Source organism: Gossypium hirsutum, chromosome D10, assembly GCF_007990345.1.
Source record: "Gossypium hirsutum isolate 1008001.06 chromosome D10, Gossypium_hirsutum_v2.1, whole genome shotgun sequence".
Classification (NCBI taxonomy): Eukaryota; Viridiplantae; Streptophyta; class Magnoliopsida; order Malvales; family Malvaceae; genus Gossypium; species Gossypium hirsutum.
Genome location: NC_053446.1, coordinates 30,895,659 through 30,913,908, shown reverse-complemented (window position 1 = coordinate 30,913,908; position 18,250 = coordinate 30,895,659). Strand labels below are relative to the sequence as shown.

The window sequence follows — 18,250 nt, the reverse complement described above, 5'->3', positions numbered from 1 at the left end:
AACTATTCTACCAAAATAAAAATTAGCTTTTGTTAATATCACAGTCTATTAATCTATCTATACTTACTATTAAATAAAAAAGATATCCTATGGATCCTTATGCTAACAGTTGTATTATTCTCCCATAAAATGTTTTTAATTATTTTTTTTTACACATGAATTGTTATTCCTACTGAGTCCACTCCTTTGTTTGCATAAGCTACAAAGTAGGGAAGCCAACTAGATGCTACAGTTGTCCTAAATTTTGGGTGAGCTATATTTATTGTTCTGGGCTAACATGATTGGGTTGTTAGATGATTCTTGAGCTAAATTTTGCCAATGTATTTATTGAGTTTGGGGTAAAAACTCAAACTTGCTATAAAATATAAAACATAGTAACTAACATAATAAAAAAATAGGATAACAAAAGAAAAGTATGTATTCATCAATAGAAATATTTATAATACTTCTTTAAAGTCAATATTTATGTATATAAGAAATATAAATGATATAAAATTTATTCTTAATGGATATTAGTGTCTTAAAGTACATCAAACTTTTTATTCTAATGGACATCCACTTTATAATAATAAAATATTCATCACACTATTAATAGATAATGTGTGATGCGAGTCTCAAGGGGATCATAAGGTGATCATAAATTAGTTTGTCAATTCAAGGGGAGAGGGCCAAACAAAAGGAGGAAGACAATTGAGCTATCACCTTTTGTTCACTGTTATTGGTGTAGTTCAAAATATCATAGGGCTTTCCAATGTCCAATTAAATATTCAAATAGAGGAATACGATTGAAATATCAGCTTTTGTGCAATGTTATTGGTGTAGTTCAAAAGATCATAAGGGTTTCCAATGTCTAATTAAATATCCAACTAGAGAAGAAAGTAAGTATGACTTTATACCTTTTGTTGACTCATACTCTAGTGGAAAATAGATTTCTGATGGCAAACTTTGTGAATCGAAAAAAGATGATTGTAATGATTTTTTCCTTGAATCTATTAAGTTAGATGAGATAGAAATGTCATGTTCTCCTACTAAGATGTATTGTATTGAATTGAATATTCATAATACTTGTGAGGGGGATATGGGAAGTAAGGAAGAAAAAATTGAAAAGATAGAGAGAAAAGAGATCTTGAGTGATAAAAGTCTACTTGATGGTCCACTTTTGGCGAGTAACAATACATATGAGGTAAAATTGGAGAGTTCTCAAGTGGGAAAAGAAAATGAAAAACAAGAAAATATTCCTGCAAAAGTGAGGAATGATTATATTTTAACTAACCATAACTCGAATTTATCTAGTGGTATTTCCTTGTCACATGATTTTAAGGATCCATTAACGGACTTCCAATTACATTACTCTAACCTCGATTGACACTTTTACTTGTGGGAGAGAGGTAAGTTAAATATTAATAATTCTCCACAAGTGCTATAAGGTAAGAAAGGTAAGGAAACATTAGAAATTGATTTAAGAAGACATACAATAAATGTTTTTGATAAGTATGCTATTGATTTTTTTCCTTAAGGCATGCTTTCTCGTTGGTCAAATTTCATTAAACCTTGGTCTGAAAGTTCAATTAATCTTATGGGTTTATCTAGATTTGTAAAGGTTAAAAATAGTAATTATGTTGCACTAGATAGGTTTACTAAAACATTTTATATATTTTCTCTTACAACAAAATTTTCTATCTTGACCTTTAACGATGAATTTTTACACAATCTTAACATTCTTGATTTTTATAATTATGTGAAATTATTGACTCATCGTTGGAAATTCTTATGGATGACCATGTATATTCAAAGAAAGTTACAAGTTATTTTTTATTTGAACACTCATGTGCCTAATATTTCTTTATTTAGTGTCGATGGTTTGTTTTTGAAGGAGAGATATTTGATCCATGCTAATTTGGTCATATTTTTGATCTTGGAGATAGTTTTGACACACAAGAAAGTTTAGGTAAGTATTTTTTTTCATTTTATTATTATATTTTCCAATCCATTTTCTTTTTGTGCAACTAAAGATTCAGGGACGAATCTTCTTGAGGAAAAGGGTAGATAATGCGAGTCTCAATGCTCAATTTTAGAACCATGGATGTAATGGGCTCACACTACCTCAAGGCCCAACAAGAATGTCAAAGGCCAAGAAAACCAAATCAAGATTTGATCAAAAACAAGATTCAAGGACAAATCATTTCGAGGAAAGGGGGAATGATACATGCACGGATGGGGTAAAATTTATTTAATTCCATTCACCAAAGTTGCCAATTTTCAAGCTTGGGAATTCAACAGACTTGCGATGACTTTTTGGATGGGATCCAGACATTTCTGGGTTGAGATGTCTTCATGGTGTTATAGGATCTATCTCTTAGCTTCAAAACGCACTTTGAATCACTCAATTTTCGAGTTCGAGAGCTCAAGTTATTTTTATAAAGAATGCACGAGTAGAATTTCTAAACATGATTATGACAGGAATTACGAGTTTTAGGCTTTTAATTCGAGTTTTGGACTTAATTTTTATTATATATGAGCCCAATATTGTATTTATCAGCTCTTATTATTTTATTATTTTATTATTCCAAATTTTTAATAATTTTTAAGTAGTTTAAGTTATTTACGAGTTTTGGACTTAATTTTTATTATATATGAGCCCAATATTGTATTTATCAGCTCTTATTATTTTATTATTTTATTATTCCAAATTTTTAATAATTATTAAGTAGTTTAAGTTATTTACGAGTTTTATGTTAACAAGAAAATTTAGTTTAAAACTACTTCTTGTTTAGATTCATTAGAATTTTAGTATACTTAAGAGTTTTATTTAGATTTATATAGCTAGCCTATATATATGACTTTGCATTGTACACAAATTATACAATTCATTATTATCCAACTTCTCTTTTGAGTTAATAAATTCTCATTGAGTTTTCTTTTTAAGCATTTTTCTTTAGTTTCTTTTAGAAGAGTTTCTTTTAGAAGAGTTTTAACAATCTTTTCAGATTGTGGGAATCATCTTCAAACTTTTTCTTGCCAAGTTTTTTTATTAGAGGGAAAATTAGAGCCGCTTAAAGGGGGTTGTGGATTTTTCGTGTTTCCAAGACTTCTTAAGACTTCTACATACCACACTTTATCTTTCCATCTATCTTCTTTATTTTATTCCTTATTGTTCTAATTGTAGATTTATTATTCTATTTTAATTATCTTAATTAATTTTTTTAATAGTTTTATCTAACTTGAATTTTGATTGCGTTTCAGGTTGTGTCAAAATCTCAGTTTCTTTCCGAACATCTAAAGCCATAGGTCAAATCTGTGACTTTGAAAAACTTTACGACCCACTTCTGCATTTATCCACATAATTCCTTAATGTGCCTTGTTAAAATTTAATAAGATAAAAACTTTGTGGGAAAAAATTCTTAATAAAGGAAAACTAGTACACATATCTATAATACACATAACATGATACCTCATTAAAAATTTTACCAAAAAAATCTAATGGGACAAAAAATCAATTAAGGGAAAAAAAGGTACAGTGTGTATTTACTTCCTCTTATAACATCATCACATAATTTCTTTGTAACGCCCCAAAATTTGAACATTTGTTTGATAAATTTTGTCAATAATTAAGTTTCTGTATCTTTGGTTAAGTGCTCTGTTTATGTGTTTGAGATCGGGGGTTCGAGCATTGTTTTTTGAAATTTCTCTATTTATTTTTACTTAACCCTTACCTTTGAACTCTCGACTTCAATTTAATTCTACGTTAATCTATGTCAAGAATGAGCTTGTTGGTTCAATGATTAAGCTTATGTATACTTTCTGGTCCTGTGTTTGAGTCCCTGTGCAAGCAATAAGGAAATATTTTTGTCATTAACCATTAGGATAGTTAGTTTTTATTTTAAAAGTTAATTGAATTCTGTGACGTTTTTTTCTCCTTCTTCCTCCCCTATTTTCTTTTTCTTATTTTTCTCTCCTTTTTTTCTTCTTTCTTTTTCTTCCCTTGTGTGTTACCATATTTTTGTTGTTGTTACGATGAGGAAACTTCATCTTTCGTTGTATTCAATTGTCGTGATAATTGTGTAAGTTGATATGAATGTCTGTTGGTATTTGTTTGTCCATTTTGTCGAAGTAAGTTTCTTGGTTGCTTGAATTCTTTGGTTTAAGTTTTGATTTGTTTTCCTTTAGGCGGGGATTGTGACAACATCGTCTCTCCATCGAGTTAATTTCGCATATTGCTATTTGTACAAGGGTGAGTGTATATTTTTTAGTTGGGTTGCGTCGAAGTTTTCGACATGTTTCGGTTGATTGTTTAATTAGCCTTGTAGTTTGACTAAACCGTGTAATTGGACAATTGATGGCTACTTTTAGGTTTCGAGGTCACCTCTACTCCTTCTACGTCAAAATCATACCAGGTGTGTAATGAAAACCCAAGATTCTGTAATTTTCGAACACCAAAAAATTGGTTCTTGACGCCACACGGCTATGTAACTCATTGTTTTTAAATTGGAGGTACATAGCGAACGGATGTGTGTCCAGGCCGTGTAACTTACTATTTGTATTTTTGGTCACACTGGCTAAGGACATAGGCGTGTGTCCAGGCCGTGGAACTCACTGTTTGTATTTTTGGTCACACGGACTAGGCACATAGGTGTGTGTCTAGGCCATGTGTGGGGTTGTGAGTCAGACGAGCGTGTGTTTGGTCGTGTGCTAGACCATGTAAGTCACGAGTTTAAGCCATACAGCCGTGTGGACCACACGAGCTAGGTACTCAGGCATTGTGAATCCATATGGGCTTGTAGACCAAAATACTTAAAATTTCCCTAGGGCCTTAAGCGTCGTTCGAATCGATCGTAGGCCTTCCATAGGGTTCATATAATCTAAATTAGATTGTATAGCTTGATATCCAATTTTTTTGAGATTAAATAATCGATTATCTGTATGTATAATTGTTGCGATAACTGTTAAGTGATAATGATCTGTATTATCTGATTATGAATTGTATTTGGATAACTGTATGAACATTCTTGATATCTGATATCTGTAATCTGCATCTGCATTGGGTAAGAATAGTATAACGAAGGAAGTGCTGGCAGTTTAATGATCTGCCAAATTGAGTGGCTAAGCCACAATTCTATATCTGATTCTGGCGATTTATCGCATATTGATCTGACAATTATTCTTGCCTATATATCGGTTACACACATTGAGTTATAAACTCATTCTATTTGTTGACTGAATTGTAGGTAGCCCACAAACTTAGGAGGCTTGACGTGTTAGGAGCTCGATCATCTCTCTTTTCTAGATATTTTATTGTTTGTTTTAAATTTGAGCTAACGTATGTTTTATTTCAGACTACGGTTTGTAAGTTCGTATTTTCATGTGGTCTAACTAGTTAAATGTTTTCTATATGACTAATCTTAAAATACTTAAAGGTTGGTTCCCCTTAAACGTTTTAATGTAGCCTCAAGACTTGATCTTAACGTTTAGGCCGAGTATGGGGTGTTACATTCTCTAAATCTACATATTTCAATCTTGAATATTAGTTATCAAATAATCACTTGAACAATTTGCTAAGCATTTATATTGTCATGACATGCTAGACTTAGGATCTAGCACGCTAGACATAGAAAACTAATGGAGTAGAGTCGCCACTAACCATGTGAGCTAGGTCGATTAACTACTTATCGACTAAAGTCTCAAGACTAATCCAAAGATAAATTTAAGGAATTAATCTTAAAACTACAATTCGATATTGTTACCAAATCTGAGTTCGGAAGTACAGTTACATATAGAAAAGGTTTCCAAAACTAAATTCCTACCCTTCACTCCAATCTAAACAATCTACTCTAAAACAATACTAAAATCTAGTTAAACTCAAATATCTAAGTTTAAAACTTAAATCTAATTAAACATAAAAATCTAAATCTAATTGCACCTTATTTATCAAACTTTAGAATCTAATCTAATTTAAATCTAGCCTTTTAATTAAAAATCTTAATTTAAGGCCTAAATTGAACTAAAAAAATCTAATAATAAAAATAAACTTGAAATTTAATTAAGCTATAAACATATAACAATCCAACTAAATTTTTAAAATCTAATTAAATTCTAAACGAACCAAGGCATCTAAAAATATTTTTAAAAAAGCTAATAAAAACTTAAAATTTAACTTAAAACTTAAATTTTAGAACCTAGCAAAATCAATTTACCTAAAATCTAAATCTAAAAAATTTAAATCTAAAACTTAAAATCTAAAAGTATGAAACATAATTCTAAAACTTCAGTTTAAACTAAAAATCAAATTTGAACTGAATAAACTTAAAATCTAATTGGACTATAAATATAAACTTTAAATCTAAATCCTAACTGAAAAGTATAGGCCTAAAATTTGACTAAAAAATGACTAAGATAAATTTTTAAAATCTCAAATCTAGTTAGACTAATTTAAGTCTAGAGTCTAGTTAAACTTAAAATCTAAAATAAATTCAAAATCTGATTTGATTTAAAGTTCTAAAACCTATTTTATAGTTAAAATTCTTATAACAACTCGAATTTTGGTGGTGTCGAACAATATGGTTTCGAAATCTCATTGCCGTGAACCAAGTCTATAAATATAAAATAAAAATATTTATGTAATTAATATGAAAATATAATAAAATTTAGTTAAGAATTTAACCGAGAAATTAGTTAATTAAAGCTCAGAGAGTAAATTGTAAAAGTCTAATCGCTATTGAGTTTTAATTAAGAAAATGCTTGAGGACTTAGATAGCAATTATCCAAAGGACCAAAATAGTTAATTAACACTACACCAAAATAGGCTTTTAGCGACACTCTTTTAGGCCTTTAGCGGTGTTAAAAAGCGCCGCTAAAAGTATTTGCGGCGCTTTGAGAAGCCCCAGAAAAAACGCCGCTAAAGAACGCATTGCTAACTTTAGCGGCGTTTTTAGAAAAAAAAGCCGCGAAATACCAAGACCTTTAGCGGCGCTTTTCCCACAAACGCCGCTAAAGACCACGACCTTTAGCGGCAATTTCCCCATAAACGCCGCTAAAGACCAAGACCTTTAGCGGCGCTTTTCCCACAAACGCTGCTAAAGACCACGACGTTTAGCGGCGCTTTTCCCACAAGCGCCGCTAAAGACCACGACCTTTAGCGGCACTTTTATCACAAATGCCGCTAAAGACAAACCTTTAGCGGCGCTTCTAGCAAAAACGCCGCTAAAAACATAATCTTTAAAAAATATATTTTAATCAAATAATATTTATTTTTATGATAAATATTATATTATGTTTTATTTTTTAAATTTGAACTTTAAATATACTTTTTAAGGATAAATAAAAAATATTATTTAAATTAAATTTTCTATGAAAATTTTAACTTTAAATTTAAATATAAAAATTAATGAATTTAGTTTTAGAATTTAAAATAATAAATTAATAACACAATTAAAATTCAAAAGTTAGAACTCAAGTTGTCGTAATATTAAAGTAAAAATAAAAATTTAAAATCAAAACTAAAATAAACAATGGAAAAATAGCTCAAATGTAGGTTTTTGCTGCAAGTTACACAGCAAAACGAAAAATTAAACCCCACACATAAAATTTATCAAACTAGTTAAGAAATACATGGTGCAGCCATGCAATATAAATACAATAGAATCATAGGATAATATTGCATAAATATCTTTAGAGTACCAAGAACAATTTGTCACAAAATTATATAAAAAAAAAGAACAGGTAGCAGACAAGCTATTTGCTACTTTTTGTTTTGTTTCCAAGGCTTCCTCAGCTGCCTTCATCTTGGCAACAGAATCATCTTCATCATCCCTGCTTAAGAAAACAAAGAACCTATTGTTAAAAAATTTAGAACTTAATAATTTAACCCAGATTTCGAAAAACACCACTAATTTAAAAATGAAATCAACAAAACCAAGAATTAATAAAGACATGGAAGAAGCTAGTTCACCAGCTATATTCTGGAAACCAGCTTGCTCCAATTTATTGGCAACAGCAGTAGACCTTCACATTTTAAAAAGAAGTTCAGTTCCATCAATGATTACTCACATTGAGGCTAAAATGAAGATAAGGGCATCGAAATAAATTCAGACCATTCATCAGTTGAGTATATTCAATGCAGAATAGCTTTTAATCGGATCTAGAATGAATCGGATACGGATGTATACTAATAAATCAGATTGCAAATCAAGCATATCTAGAGCATGGTAAGAACTAACCTCAGCCCCTCTTGACATACGAGTAACAATTTAGATTTGGACCCAAAATAAAGCAAACTCAAATATCAGAAACCAAAAATAAAGCATATCCAAACTCAAAATAAAGCTCAATATTGGAGCATTCTAATTTTCTCAGAAACCAAACAATAGACCCAAATATCAGGTTTCGAAATTAAGCAAATTTGAGAAGAAAAGAAGTTTACCTTGTAGAAGAGAGGGTCAAATAATAACAAGTAGTAGCAATTCCAGCCATTGAAAGAAATATCTACTTGGTTCTGTTGCTGTTGCTCCTCTCCGTGTTTTCAGAGTAGTTAAACTGGAGCCAGCTTAGAATTGTTTTAAAGCATACAGGCGAATCTTAATATATGATAAAATTTATGAACAAAAGCAGTAAACAAATTAAGACGACGATCATCAAAAGAAAATCATATTAGCAAGTGTTAAATGGTGAGCTATAAGGTTAAGAAGCCGAAATACATCGGTGGTGTCTCAATGATAGTAACTGCTTCACATGTCTCCTTCTTGTGAAGTTCTGGAAGAAAAGAACATATAAATACATTATGCTATCCACCTAACCATGGAGGAAAGTAAACAATGCAAGAAAGCACATAAAAGGCACATGGTTTTATTTCATATAGCAGCAGATAAGCAACAGACTATCCAGTATTCCAAAATTTACAGATGATGGGTCAGAAGAGAAAAAATTACTTGAACTAGGCTTTTCAACCTCCCTCACTATATGGGTCATTCCAGCTTTATATCCCAAGAATCATTTCTTTGATAAATGCCATTATTAACTTAAGCTTAAGTATAATGCTAACAGATTCATGCCGCCAATTAAAGTCTTAAACCAAGGGAAAATAATTGGAAAGTATAAAAAAAATCAAACAAAATAAAGGAAATATCTGCTGAATGATAAATATTACAACAATTATAAACTGGCACATGCTCAATTGATATTTCTTTGATAAATGAAATTATTACTCGACTCCCAAATCCTCATCTCTTATGTTCAGATAAGAAACTTGTGTGCACAAGATTCATAAAATCATACAAGCAAAACATCAATAAATCCCTAAATTGAGCACTGAAGATTTCATTAATAAATTAAATTATAACTTGACTCCCAAATTCTCATCTCTTTTGTCAGATAACAAACTTCATGATACAGAAGGGTATCAAAATTGATATAACACTCATAGTAACAATAATCAGTCTAACTATTAAAGAAAGACGAAAAAAAAAAGCATATGCATACAACACTCATAGTAACAATTAAAGTAGAAGAAATTAGTGGAAAGGGAAAGATATACCATAAATCCAGGTCCTTTAAAAAATTATTGAATAACATATACATGTATAACATCAAGAAAGAAAATCCACGTTAACACTTTTGGAATCCAGGATATAAGGCTGACCTGAGAACTATTCTGTAGATCAATCCTAAAGAATTTGACATTTGAATTATCTGAAACACACTCCAACTTATCTGGCGTAAATATAAATAATCAAAGAAAAGTATTACTTGCTATTTGGCGTATTTGGACACGGTAAATAATTACATTTTTATAATTATAAAAAAGGTATTCTAATTTTTAAATGTATTTGACTAAAGAGTTTACGCACATTTTAATAACACAATTTATGATTATCTCAAATTTTTAAATGTATTTAATAACGCAAAGGAAAGTCTCAATGTACTAAGTATGGAACAGGAAAAGTATCAACTTAAAATAAAACAAATAACTCCGCATGGAATGATATGCCTGAATAGAGTTTTTATTGTTTTTATAGCTTTCATTCATGCAAGCAGAAAGAAATTCGTTGTTCACACAGAGAAAACAGCAGTAGAGATTCACTTGAATGTGGGGAACTGGACATGAACCAAGAAGTTCAAACTGATTGCCCATCTCCAATGTTCGATATATGGCATGCTTAATCAGATGAACACCTTTCTGTGGCACCAATCTTGTTATGCAGCCTACCTATTCAATAGTAAAAGACTTCGAGTAAGAATCTAGGCAGTATTCAGCTAAGAAATAATAAGAACCTCCTATAATGCTGTGTTATTGGAACCTAAATGTGACCTTAAACTTACATTGTAACTCAAAAGCTTTCATAGAGAATATATAATACATCTTAGCAATGTTGATATAACAAATAAAGACTTCAGAAATAAAATTACCACTGGCCATTGATCATCAGCAGATGAAAGCACTAGATCCCTTCTCATTGCAGCTTTATTTTCTGCTTTCCCTTGCATATCATTAGCACTATACTGCACTTTGAGAAAATTATCACTGGCAGGATTCCATGCATCAGTATTGATCCCATTTAAGATTCCCATGAACTTTCTTGAGTGAGAATTCAGTGTTGAATGGAGGCCTTTTCCTCCCTGTAAAAGTTAGGGACATGATTTTGTAGTTCAACCTTAAAATTATAAAAGGAAGACCATGTTCTTGAAAGAAAAACTACAAAATATTCTTACCTCAGCAATTCAGACTTCTTGTGCATAAGTGGGTGATACTGTCGTCACTATGTTAGAGAACACAATTGCACCCTAAAAAGAAGGAAACTTACAAAAAAGAACAGAAAGAAACTCTATTTGTTATAGGCTTATAGCCAAACCAGTGATTACAGCACTTTAACAGGATTGACACTATCATGTGCTGTGTTATCTTGCATCCTATCAGGTCTATTTAACTCCTGGGCATCCAGACCACATGATGCCAATTCTGAAGCAGATGTAGTCCCTTGGTACTCAAAGTTATGGCATGTAAAACATATTCAAGCTGAATTTAAACCTTTTGGAGCATACAAGTCCCAGTAAAGTGGTGCCTAAAAATGTAGTCAGAAACACACCAGTCAACAGAATATTAAATCAAATGCCGAAAGAAACATGAGGCCAAAATCTCATACAACAAAAGCTGTCTAAAATCATGGCAGTGAATTATATCTGGTTTCTATCTATTTGTTCCAAGTTGATGACTGCAAAAATATTTACTAAATATTTAATTAAGAAATGTGGTAGGCTATATGTTATATATCCATTTTGTTTACTTTGACAGAATTGAAGTCATCTATCTATTAGCAGACTCTTCGTGACCAACCATTCTGATTTATTTCTTGTTGAAATTTCGTAATAAACTACAGTAGCTTGTTGGTGAAGACTTTGAGGCATCCATCCATGCAAATCAGTTGATTGTAGAAGGGATAAAATGCAATCAAACAACAAACTTGCATTGTCCGATTATAACGTGATCTCCTTCTTTAACACGAAAGCAGAGGGATATAGGGATAATACTGTGCCTTTTTTCGTATCTGAAAACAATTGTGATACCATACTGAATGACGTCGATGAGGACTTTTCATATATGTGCATAACATTCTTTTGTAAAAACCAAAATATCTAGCAAATCAATGGAATATTAAAATAAAAAGGTATCTTAAATGCTTTAAAGCTTATTACTCTAAAAAAATCAGTAAAAAATATTATACAAACCATTCATCTCACCTACCTTTTTTATCCAGTGAACAATCATTGTCCCAGTACGAGGGCACTCCTCCAAAATTTGAATAGAAAAGATAGTGAAATTTGAGCAGCGAATAAAAATGGGTTTTTTTGTTTAATGAAATAAATTTACTTACCTATTGTGCCAGAAGCATCATTGCCGCCATAGAAAGTGACATGAGCAGTTTCCCAGAATCCACCAGTGTAAACACCGAGGATTCTTGCGTTAACTAATACGAAAATGGAGAACAATGAAGCTAAATGAAGCATGGTAAAGGAAGAAGATGAAGCAACGGTGTAGCCATTGTTTTCTGTTTGTATAAAAGAGGAATAGAAATGTTTTTTGGGACGAATGAAATGTGAGGAAGAAGATGAGGAGATGCAGAGGGCTGCCAATTTGGGGAAATTGGGGGGAAAAATAAAGGGAATTGGGGTAGGGGGAGAAATGATTTGGGAAAAATAAAAGGGTTGCCGATTTGGGGAAATTAGAGGGAAAAATAAAGGGAATCGGGGTAGGGGAAAAGAATTGGGGGGAAAAAGAGTGGGGGGAATCGATTTTGGGAAAAGAAGGGGGAAAAAATAATAAATAATAAAATATTTTTTACGGCGTTTTTTTAAAAACGTCGCTAAAGACCCGAAAATTAGTGGCGTTTCTGAAGAAACGCCGCTAAAGACTTGAGAATTAGCGGTGCCTCTTCAAAAATGCCGCTAAAGACCCGAGCATTAGCGGCGCTTTTTCAAAAACGCCGCTAAAGACCCGAGCATTAGTGGCACCTCTTCAAAAATGCCGCTAAAGCTCATTTATAGCGGCGTTTTTCAAAAATCGCTGCTAATATCGATCTTTAGTGGCGTTTTCTTAAAAACGCCAGTAATGCTTGATTTTTAGCGGCGTTTTTTATCCAAACGCCACTAAAAACACCACTAAAACCCTGTTTTGGTGTAGTGTAACAAATTTTAAATAGTGAATAGTGGATGGTGATTGTAACATCCCAAAAATCAGGGGTTAGTAGAATCGAGTTTGTGAATCAAGAGAGTGATCATGCCTTAATTTTTGAAATTTATCTATGTATTTTTAGGAAATAAATGAGGTATTGGTTTTTTGGTTAAGTGTTAGTGAAATGTTCCTTGAAACCCAAGTTAATTCCTTCTCTCTCACCATTTTTATTATTTTACAAATTTTGCCTTAAACCTTAGTATGTGATATGTCTTGTTTTTAAAAATAAATATTTCAAATTATATCAAGAATGAGTTATTGGTTTGATGGTTAAAAAGTAGTGAATTTATCCTTGAGGTCCTAACTTTAACTCTCTTTCCATGTAAATAATTTAATTTTTTGACAAAAACCTCTTATTTTAATGTGTGGGCCATCCAAGCCTAGTTAACCTAGTTATAAATATTAATTTTCCACTAATAATCAACCTATAATCCTCCTCCTCATTGCCCTAGCCATTCCTCTCCTCCTCTCCTTCTCTTTGATTTTAATTTTTTTTCCTTTCCTCCATTGTTGTTGTCGCTTACACCTAGTTTTACCATCACTTTCTTTTCTTTTTCTTTTTTTTGCCACAAGATTTGTTAACATATTCTCCACCATATTGCTGCCATTTTTCCTCATTAAAATCAGCCCTAAATATGAAATCTTGAACTCCAAGATCGATCCCGAACGTTGCCAAGAAAGTGCCATTGCCTTTTTTCTCGACTAGCTTGGGTAAGGTCTCTTCTCTCTTTAATTTCTTAATTAATAATATCCATTAAAAATATAAATTTCTAGATCTGGAATTTGGGGGATTTTAATATATTTTAAATGTATTTTTCCAGAATTTAATGAGATCTCAAATCGTTTTAAAATTTAGCCCCAATTTTGGCCACCATAGGTGGTGGTGCGTGCGCCTATGTGCAAGAAAGGGGGCTATTTTGTTTCTTGAATCTTGCCCAATTAATTCCAGCCTTAATTTGAGTTCTTGAACCCTCCTAATTAGCTTTTAAACCCATGTTAATTAGGGAGAGACTTTCTTGATCAATTAGCCAATCGGATCCTACAAATCGTGAAGCGTAAGTGCAAGTAAGGATAACTAGTTTGTTATTTCGACATAGTTGTTGGGTAAAGGTTATGAATTGATTAAATCAAGGAACTTAATCATTAATTAACTACTGATTTTCTAGTATATTATTTAATTATGTTCTGATCCAAATGCCCCAAATTATCTGTAAAGGCGAAGAACGATTGTACGTACGATTTGCATCGATATAGTGTAAGGAATCTAACTAGTTTGGATTCATAAAATAGTTATAATTTCAACGATTGGTTTGAATTCATAAGTGGGTGTTTGGGGGCTGGTTTAATGATAAATTGATTGAATTTATACTAAATTTTGGTTTAGGTTCGTTTAAGGAATTATTAAGGAAATTTGGAAGATTCGCTAGTGTGCTGCGAGAAAGCGAAAAATAAAGTGTGGGTCCTAAACTCATAAAATTGTTTGAAAATATTAAATATCATGTTATATTTGATAAATTAGTTTGCTGATTGGATTGACTTATTAAAAATAAGGTGTGGGTCCTAAAGCATTGATTTTGTGAGTGGCCAAACCAGGTATGTTTCGAGCCTTAAAAGATTGACATGTTGGCAAAAAACCTAGTTTGATAGTATGAATGTTTGATTGAGTTTGTAATTGCATATTTGAGTTATGAGATATGAGAATGTTTGACTGAATGATATAATATGCTGAGATATTAAGCTTATGTATGATTTAAACGCATGAGATATTTGTTATATTGTTTACTGAAAAAGGGTGTTATTTATGCACAATGAAAATCTGTAAAGTATGTGAAATTGAACGATATTGATTGATACCAACATAATGGTAATTTGAAAGATTGGAACACTGTTTCCATTTACTGAAAGTATGTGATTATTGAGGACATGTTGAGCCAGTCAAATGAATGTGAAAAGTATTGAGATATGATTATGTATGAGATTGTGTGACATATTGCATATGCATTGGGTTGGGATTTTGTGGTTGATTGAGGAGTTCCGTGGAGTACCGGCGGCATATTAAGTCCACATTATTCGTAGTCAGTGCACTGCACCTGGAGTACCGAGGGATTGGCGATTTTATCGCATATTATATGTTATTGGCGATTGTATTGCACTATTTGATATCCGACAAATTTTCTGCATTATTGATTATTCGGTGGTTTTACCACATCGAGCTATGCTCATAATTTTTTGGAGTTTGGCAGGCGGGTTCTTGGCAACTCGTGGTGTGTAGCGGATGGTATGGGTAGGAACCTTTTTGCATTGCATCATGTTCACGACATATTCGAATGTTATTGATTTATGCTACGCATTATATTTTGTTGTATTAAATGGTATCAAAATTAATGATTGTTACTTGAAGAATGATGACCTATGCTCATACACCGTTTGACATCAACTTGATAATGGTTATGTAATGACATGAAATTTCTATGATGGTTCTGTTTTCTTCTATTAATACTAATATGTTTCACTGTATTTGATGTTTTTGCCCGTTTAAATAATTATTCAACTCACACTAAGCTTTTCATAAGCTCACCCCCAATAGTGTTTAACTTTTCAAGTAAACTTCAAAATTAGGACCGAGCTCGACATTCAGAGAATCAACTTGGACCTCAGATTATTATTATTTTATTCAGTATTACTAAGTCTTTATTGGTTTTGGCTTGTAATTTTTAATTATTTCTGGTCTGTGGCTTGGCAACTTTTCTTTTGGGGATTTTTACATACATGAATTACTCAAGCATAATAACCGAATAATGCATAATATCGGGCTTAAGTAAAATTTGGTATTGTTCCCTAGTTTTCACTACATTGCAAAGGAGCTATTTTTAAAAAACAAATCGATAAGGCAACTAATTTTCCAAAATGACTTGAAAAATAGTTTTTCCACTGCATTAGTTTAACTTCCTTTTTTTTAAAGAGGAGCGACGTAACGCCCCAGAATTTTTATGTTTGTTCTTGCGAAGGTGTGACACAACTATGTATCTGCTTCAGTGGTTAAGTGTTCTGGGTGTGTGAGAGGTTCCTAGTTCAAGCCAGGACTTGGGCAAATTTTGGTGTTTTTATGAATAAGCCCTATCTTTGGTCAGTAGGCTTTTAAGTAAAAGTTGGAAAATAATTAACAGAATGAGCCTGCTGGTTTGGTGGATAAGTGGAGTGTTGGTGTGAAGGAGATTTTGTGTTCAATTCTCTGTGATGGTGTGGAGACAATATTTTTGCTCCAATTTCAGCTACGAGTTGTGTTGGGGCAAAATTCTGAGTAGTTGTGTTTTAGTGGGTTAATAGGGAGTGATTTTAGGAGATAATGGGGGAGAGGTTATCAGAAAATAATCTAATTATCTTTTTGTTGCAGAAAAAAAGTAAAGTTTTGGTTTTCTCTCCAATTACCTAAACTTTTTCTGACGTTTTCTTCTTTTTTTCCCTCATCTGCCGATTGTTTCTCCTAGTTGTTGTTGAAATTTCCATTTCCCCCTTCCGTTTCTTTCTTTATTTTCCAATTGATTTGGTTGTTCATCGTTGGTTATGTGTGTTCGGTAAGTAATGATTTTGTCTATTGTTAATTGTTTTTGGTTAATCTCTGAAAAGGGGATTCCTTTTTGGTGTTTAGGAGTTAATCAAGGGGCTGGTGGTTTTGAATCGACACTGTGATTGTGCAAATTTGTGGTTACTCAAGCGAGGTAAGGGTTTTGTTAGGTTTTTAGTTGAGTTCCTTCCAAAATTGGTTGATTAAAAACGAATTAAGTGATTAATCTGGAGATTTTTTGGTCAATTTTTAGGTTCTGGAGGCTTAAGAGTGCTTAGCATCAGAAACGATACCAGGTGTGTACCCGAAACGCAGAAAATGGGATTTAGTGAAAATCCAAAATTGCTTGCTGTTGAGAAATAAGAGAAATAAGAGAAAATGATGCGAAAAATTGTACAGAAAAGGAAATAAGGGTGTTATAAACTTGGAAATCAACATTCTGCACTAAAATAGTTTTGGACAGTAGCAGTAGTCTAACTTTGAAAAAAAAAATAGTAGAAATTAAGTTAGAGGTTGAATAAAATACGAAATTAAATTTTATTAAGTCTAGTTTTTCATGGAAGAAACAGTGTAAGCAATGAAATTGTAAGTTATGAGATATAATGAATTTTGTGAGATAAGGTCAGAATGGGTTCAGGTTCCCCTGTTCTGACATTGGAAAAATCATCAAAAATTGTAAAAAAAATAATTAAGGGCTTATATTCATATATTTAAATACTTAGCGAGTCAATTTTCAAGAGAAACAAACGAAAACATCATCTGAATTCCGTGCTAAGAGATAAATAATTTTTAGTAAGGAAAGGTTGAAGCTGTCAAACAGTAGAATCAAGATAGATTTGAAGATTTTACTGTACTTATTTGATAAACTATAAAATATGAAAATTTTATGGTAGAAAGGTATTTGAGTCTAGTTTCGAAAACAACAAGCATATCTTAATTTGGAATTCTGTAGCTCAAGATATAAATAATTTGGGGACAATGACTCAAGTAGACAACTTTGAATGAACATATAATTAAATAGTGAAAACATATATGGATATTTAGCTAGCATGGGTTACATTAAAAATGGATCACACGACCAATGCCAATTTGGGTCGAGTGGGCCACACGGGCGTGTGGGCCTATTTTTACCGGAATGTTTCTAAGGTTGTACGGGTTGCCTAAGTCAACTGTGAACCTACTGTAAGGTCGGTAAGCGCTACTTAAACCTCTAAATATGTGAAATTGACTGAATGATATCTGTACTGAGCATGTTAATATCTGAACCGAATATATGTACTGAAATTACATAATAGCATATCATCCATTGTATGTTGCATTGCTTTGGGTTGAGGGTTGTTATTCGGAGGAAGTGTACTGAAAGACTTTAAGCCTAATTTACTGGCAGCTCAGCTGCAAAATACTATTTTGTGCCGCATTCGGTACTACTTGAAGTGTAGGGATGGGTGGGTTGATTATATCCTTACATGGAGTGTAGGGTTGGACGGAGATGGTGTGTAGAGGCTGGATGGGTAGGATTTTGCTACTGCATAACTGTTACTGCTACTGATACTGTGATGGGCTAAGGCCCTACTGCATTTTTGACACTGTACTGAGATGGGCTAAGGCCCAAACTGTCACTGATACTGAAAAAAGCTTAGGCCCAAGATTGTTCAACTGTGCACTGTGAATACTGATTGTTTGTTTGTTTCTGCGGGATTACACGCTGAGTTTACGTAAACTCACCCTATTTTTAATGTGCACAGGTAATCCCCAGACTTAGATGGATCGGTGAGATGGAGGACTCCGTAGTGACCTCATAAATTTTTGGACTTCATGGTTTTCAATTTACGTTTTATGATTTAATTATTATTGATTATTAAGGACCCTCTGGGACAGTGGTTTTAAATTTTGGGTATTTATTTATTTTATTTTATTTTATGGATTTATACCTGCTGGTCGTAGGAAATTCAATTTTCAAAAAGTTA

General features: G+C 32.3%; 1 protein-coding gene across 23 annotated transcripts; it reads right to left on the bottom strand.

The window, feature by feature from the left end:
- Positions 1 to 7,594: 7,594 nt before the first annotated feature.
- Positions 7,595 to 12,265, bottom strand: LOC107914892 (probable starch synthase 4, chloroplastic/amyloplastic). 23 transcript variants are annotated; one of them, XR_005919328.1, is made up of 8 exons: positions 10,702 to 12,265; positions 10,399 to 10,608; positions 10,073 to 10,198; positions 9,632 to 9,702; positions 8,691 to 8,745; positions 8,417 to 8,529; positions 7,946 to 7,998; positions 7,595 to 7,806 (listed from the first exon to the last, which is right to left on the bottom strand). XR_005919328.1 is itself a non-coding variant. In XM_041102332.1 (6 exons), exons 2-5 carry the CDS (start codon positions 10,558 to 10,560, stop codon positions 8,721 to 8,723), a joined length of 384 nt encoding a protein of 127 aa, XP_040958266.1. In that variant the 5' UTR covers positions 10,561 to 10,608; positions 10,702 to 12,265; the 3' UTR covers positions 7,595 to 7,806; positions 8,417 to 8,720. The 23 variants fall into 23 exon arrangements, 4 of the variants coding, with proteins under 4 accessions (XP_040958266.1, XP_040958265.1, XP_040958264.1 ...); XR_005919321.1 differs by having other exon boundaries at positions 8,417 to 8,745; positions 10,702 to 11,051; positions 11,862 to 12,265; XR_005919332.1 differs by lacking the exon at positions 9,632 to 9,702.
- Positions 12,266 to 18,250: the final 5,985 nt, after the last annotated feature.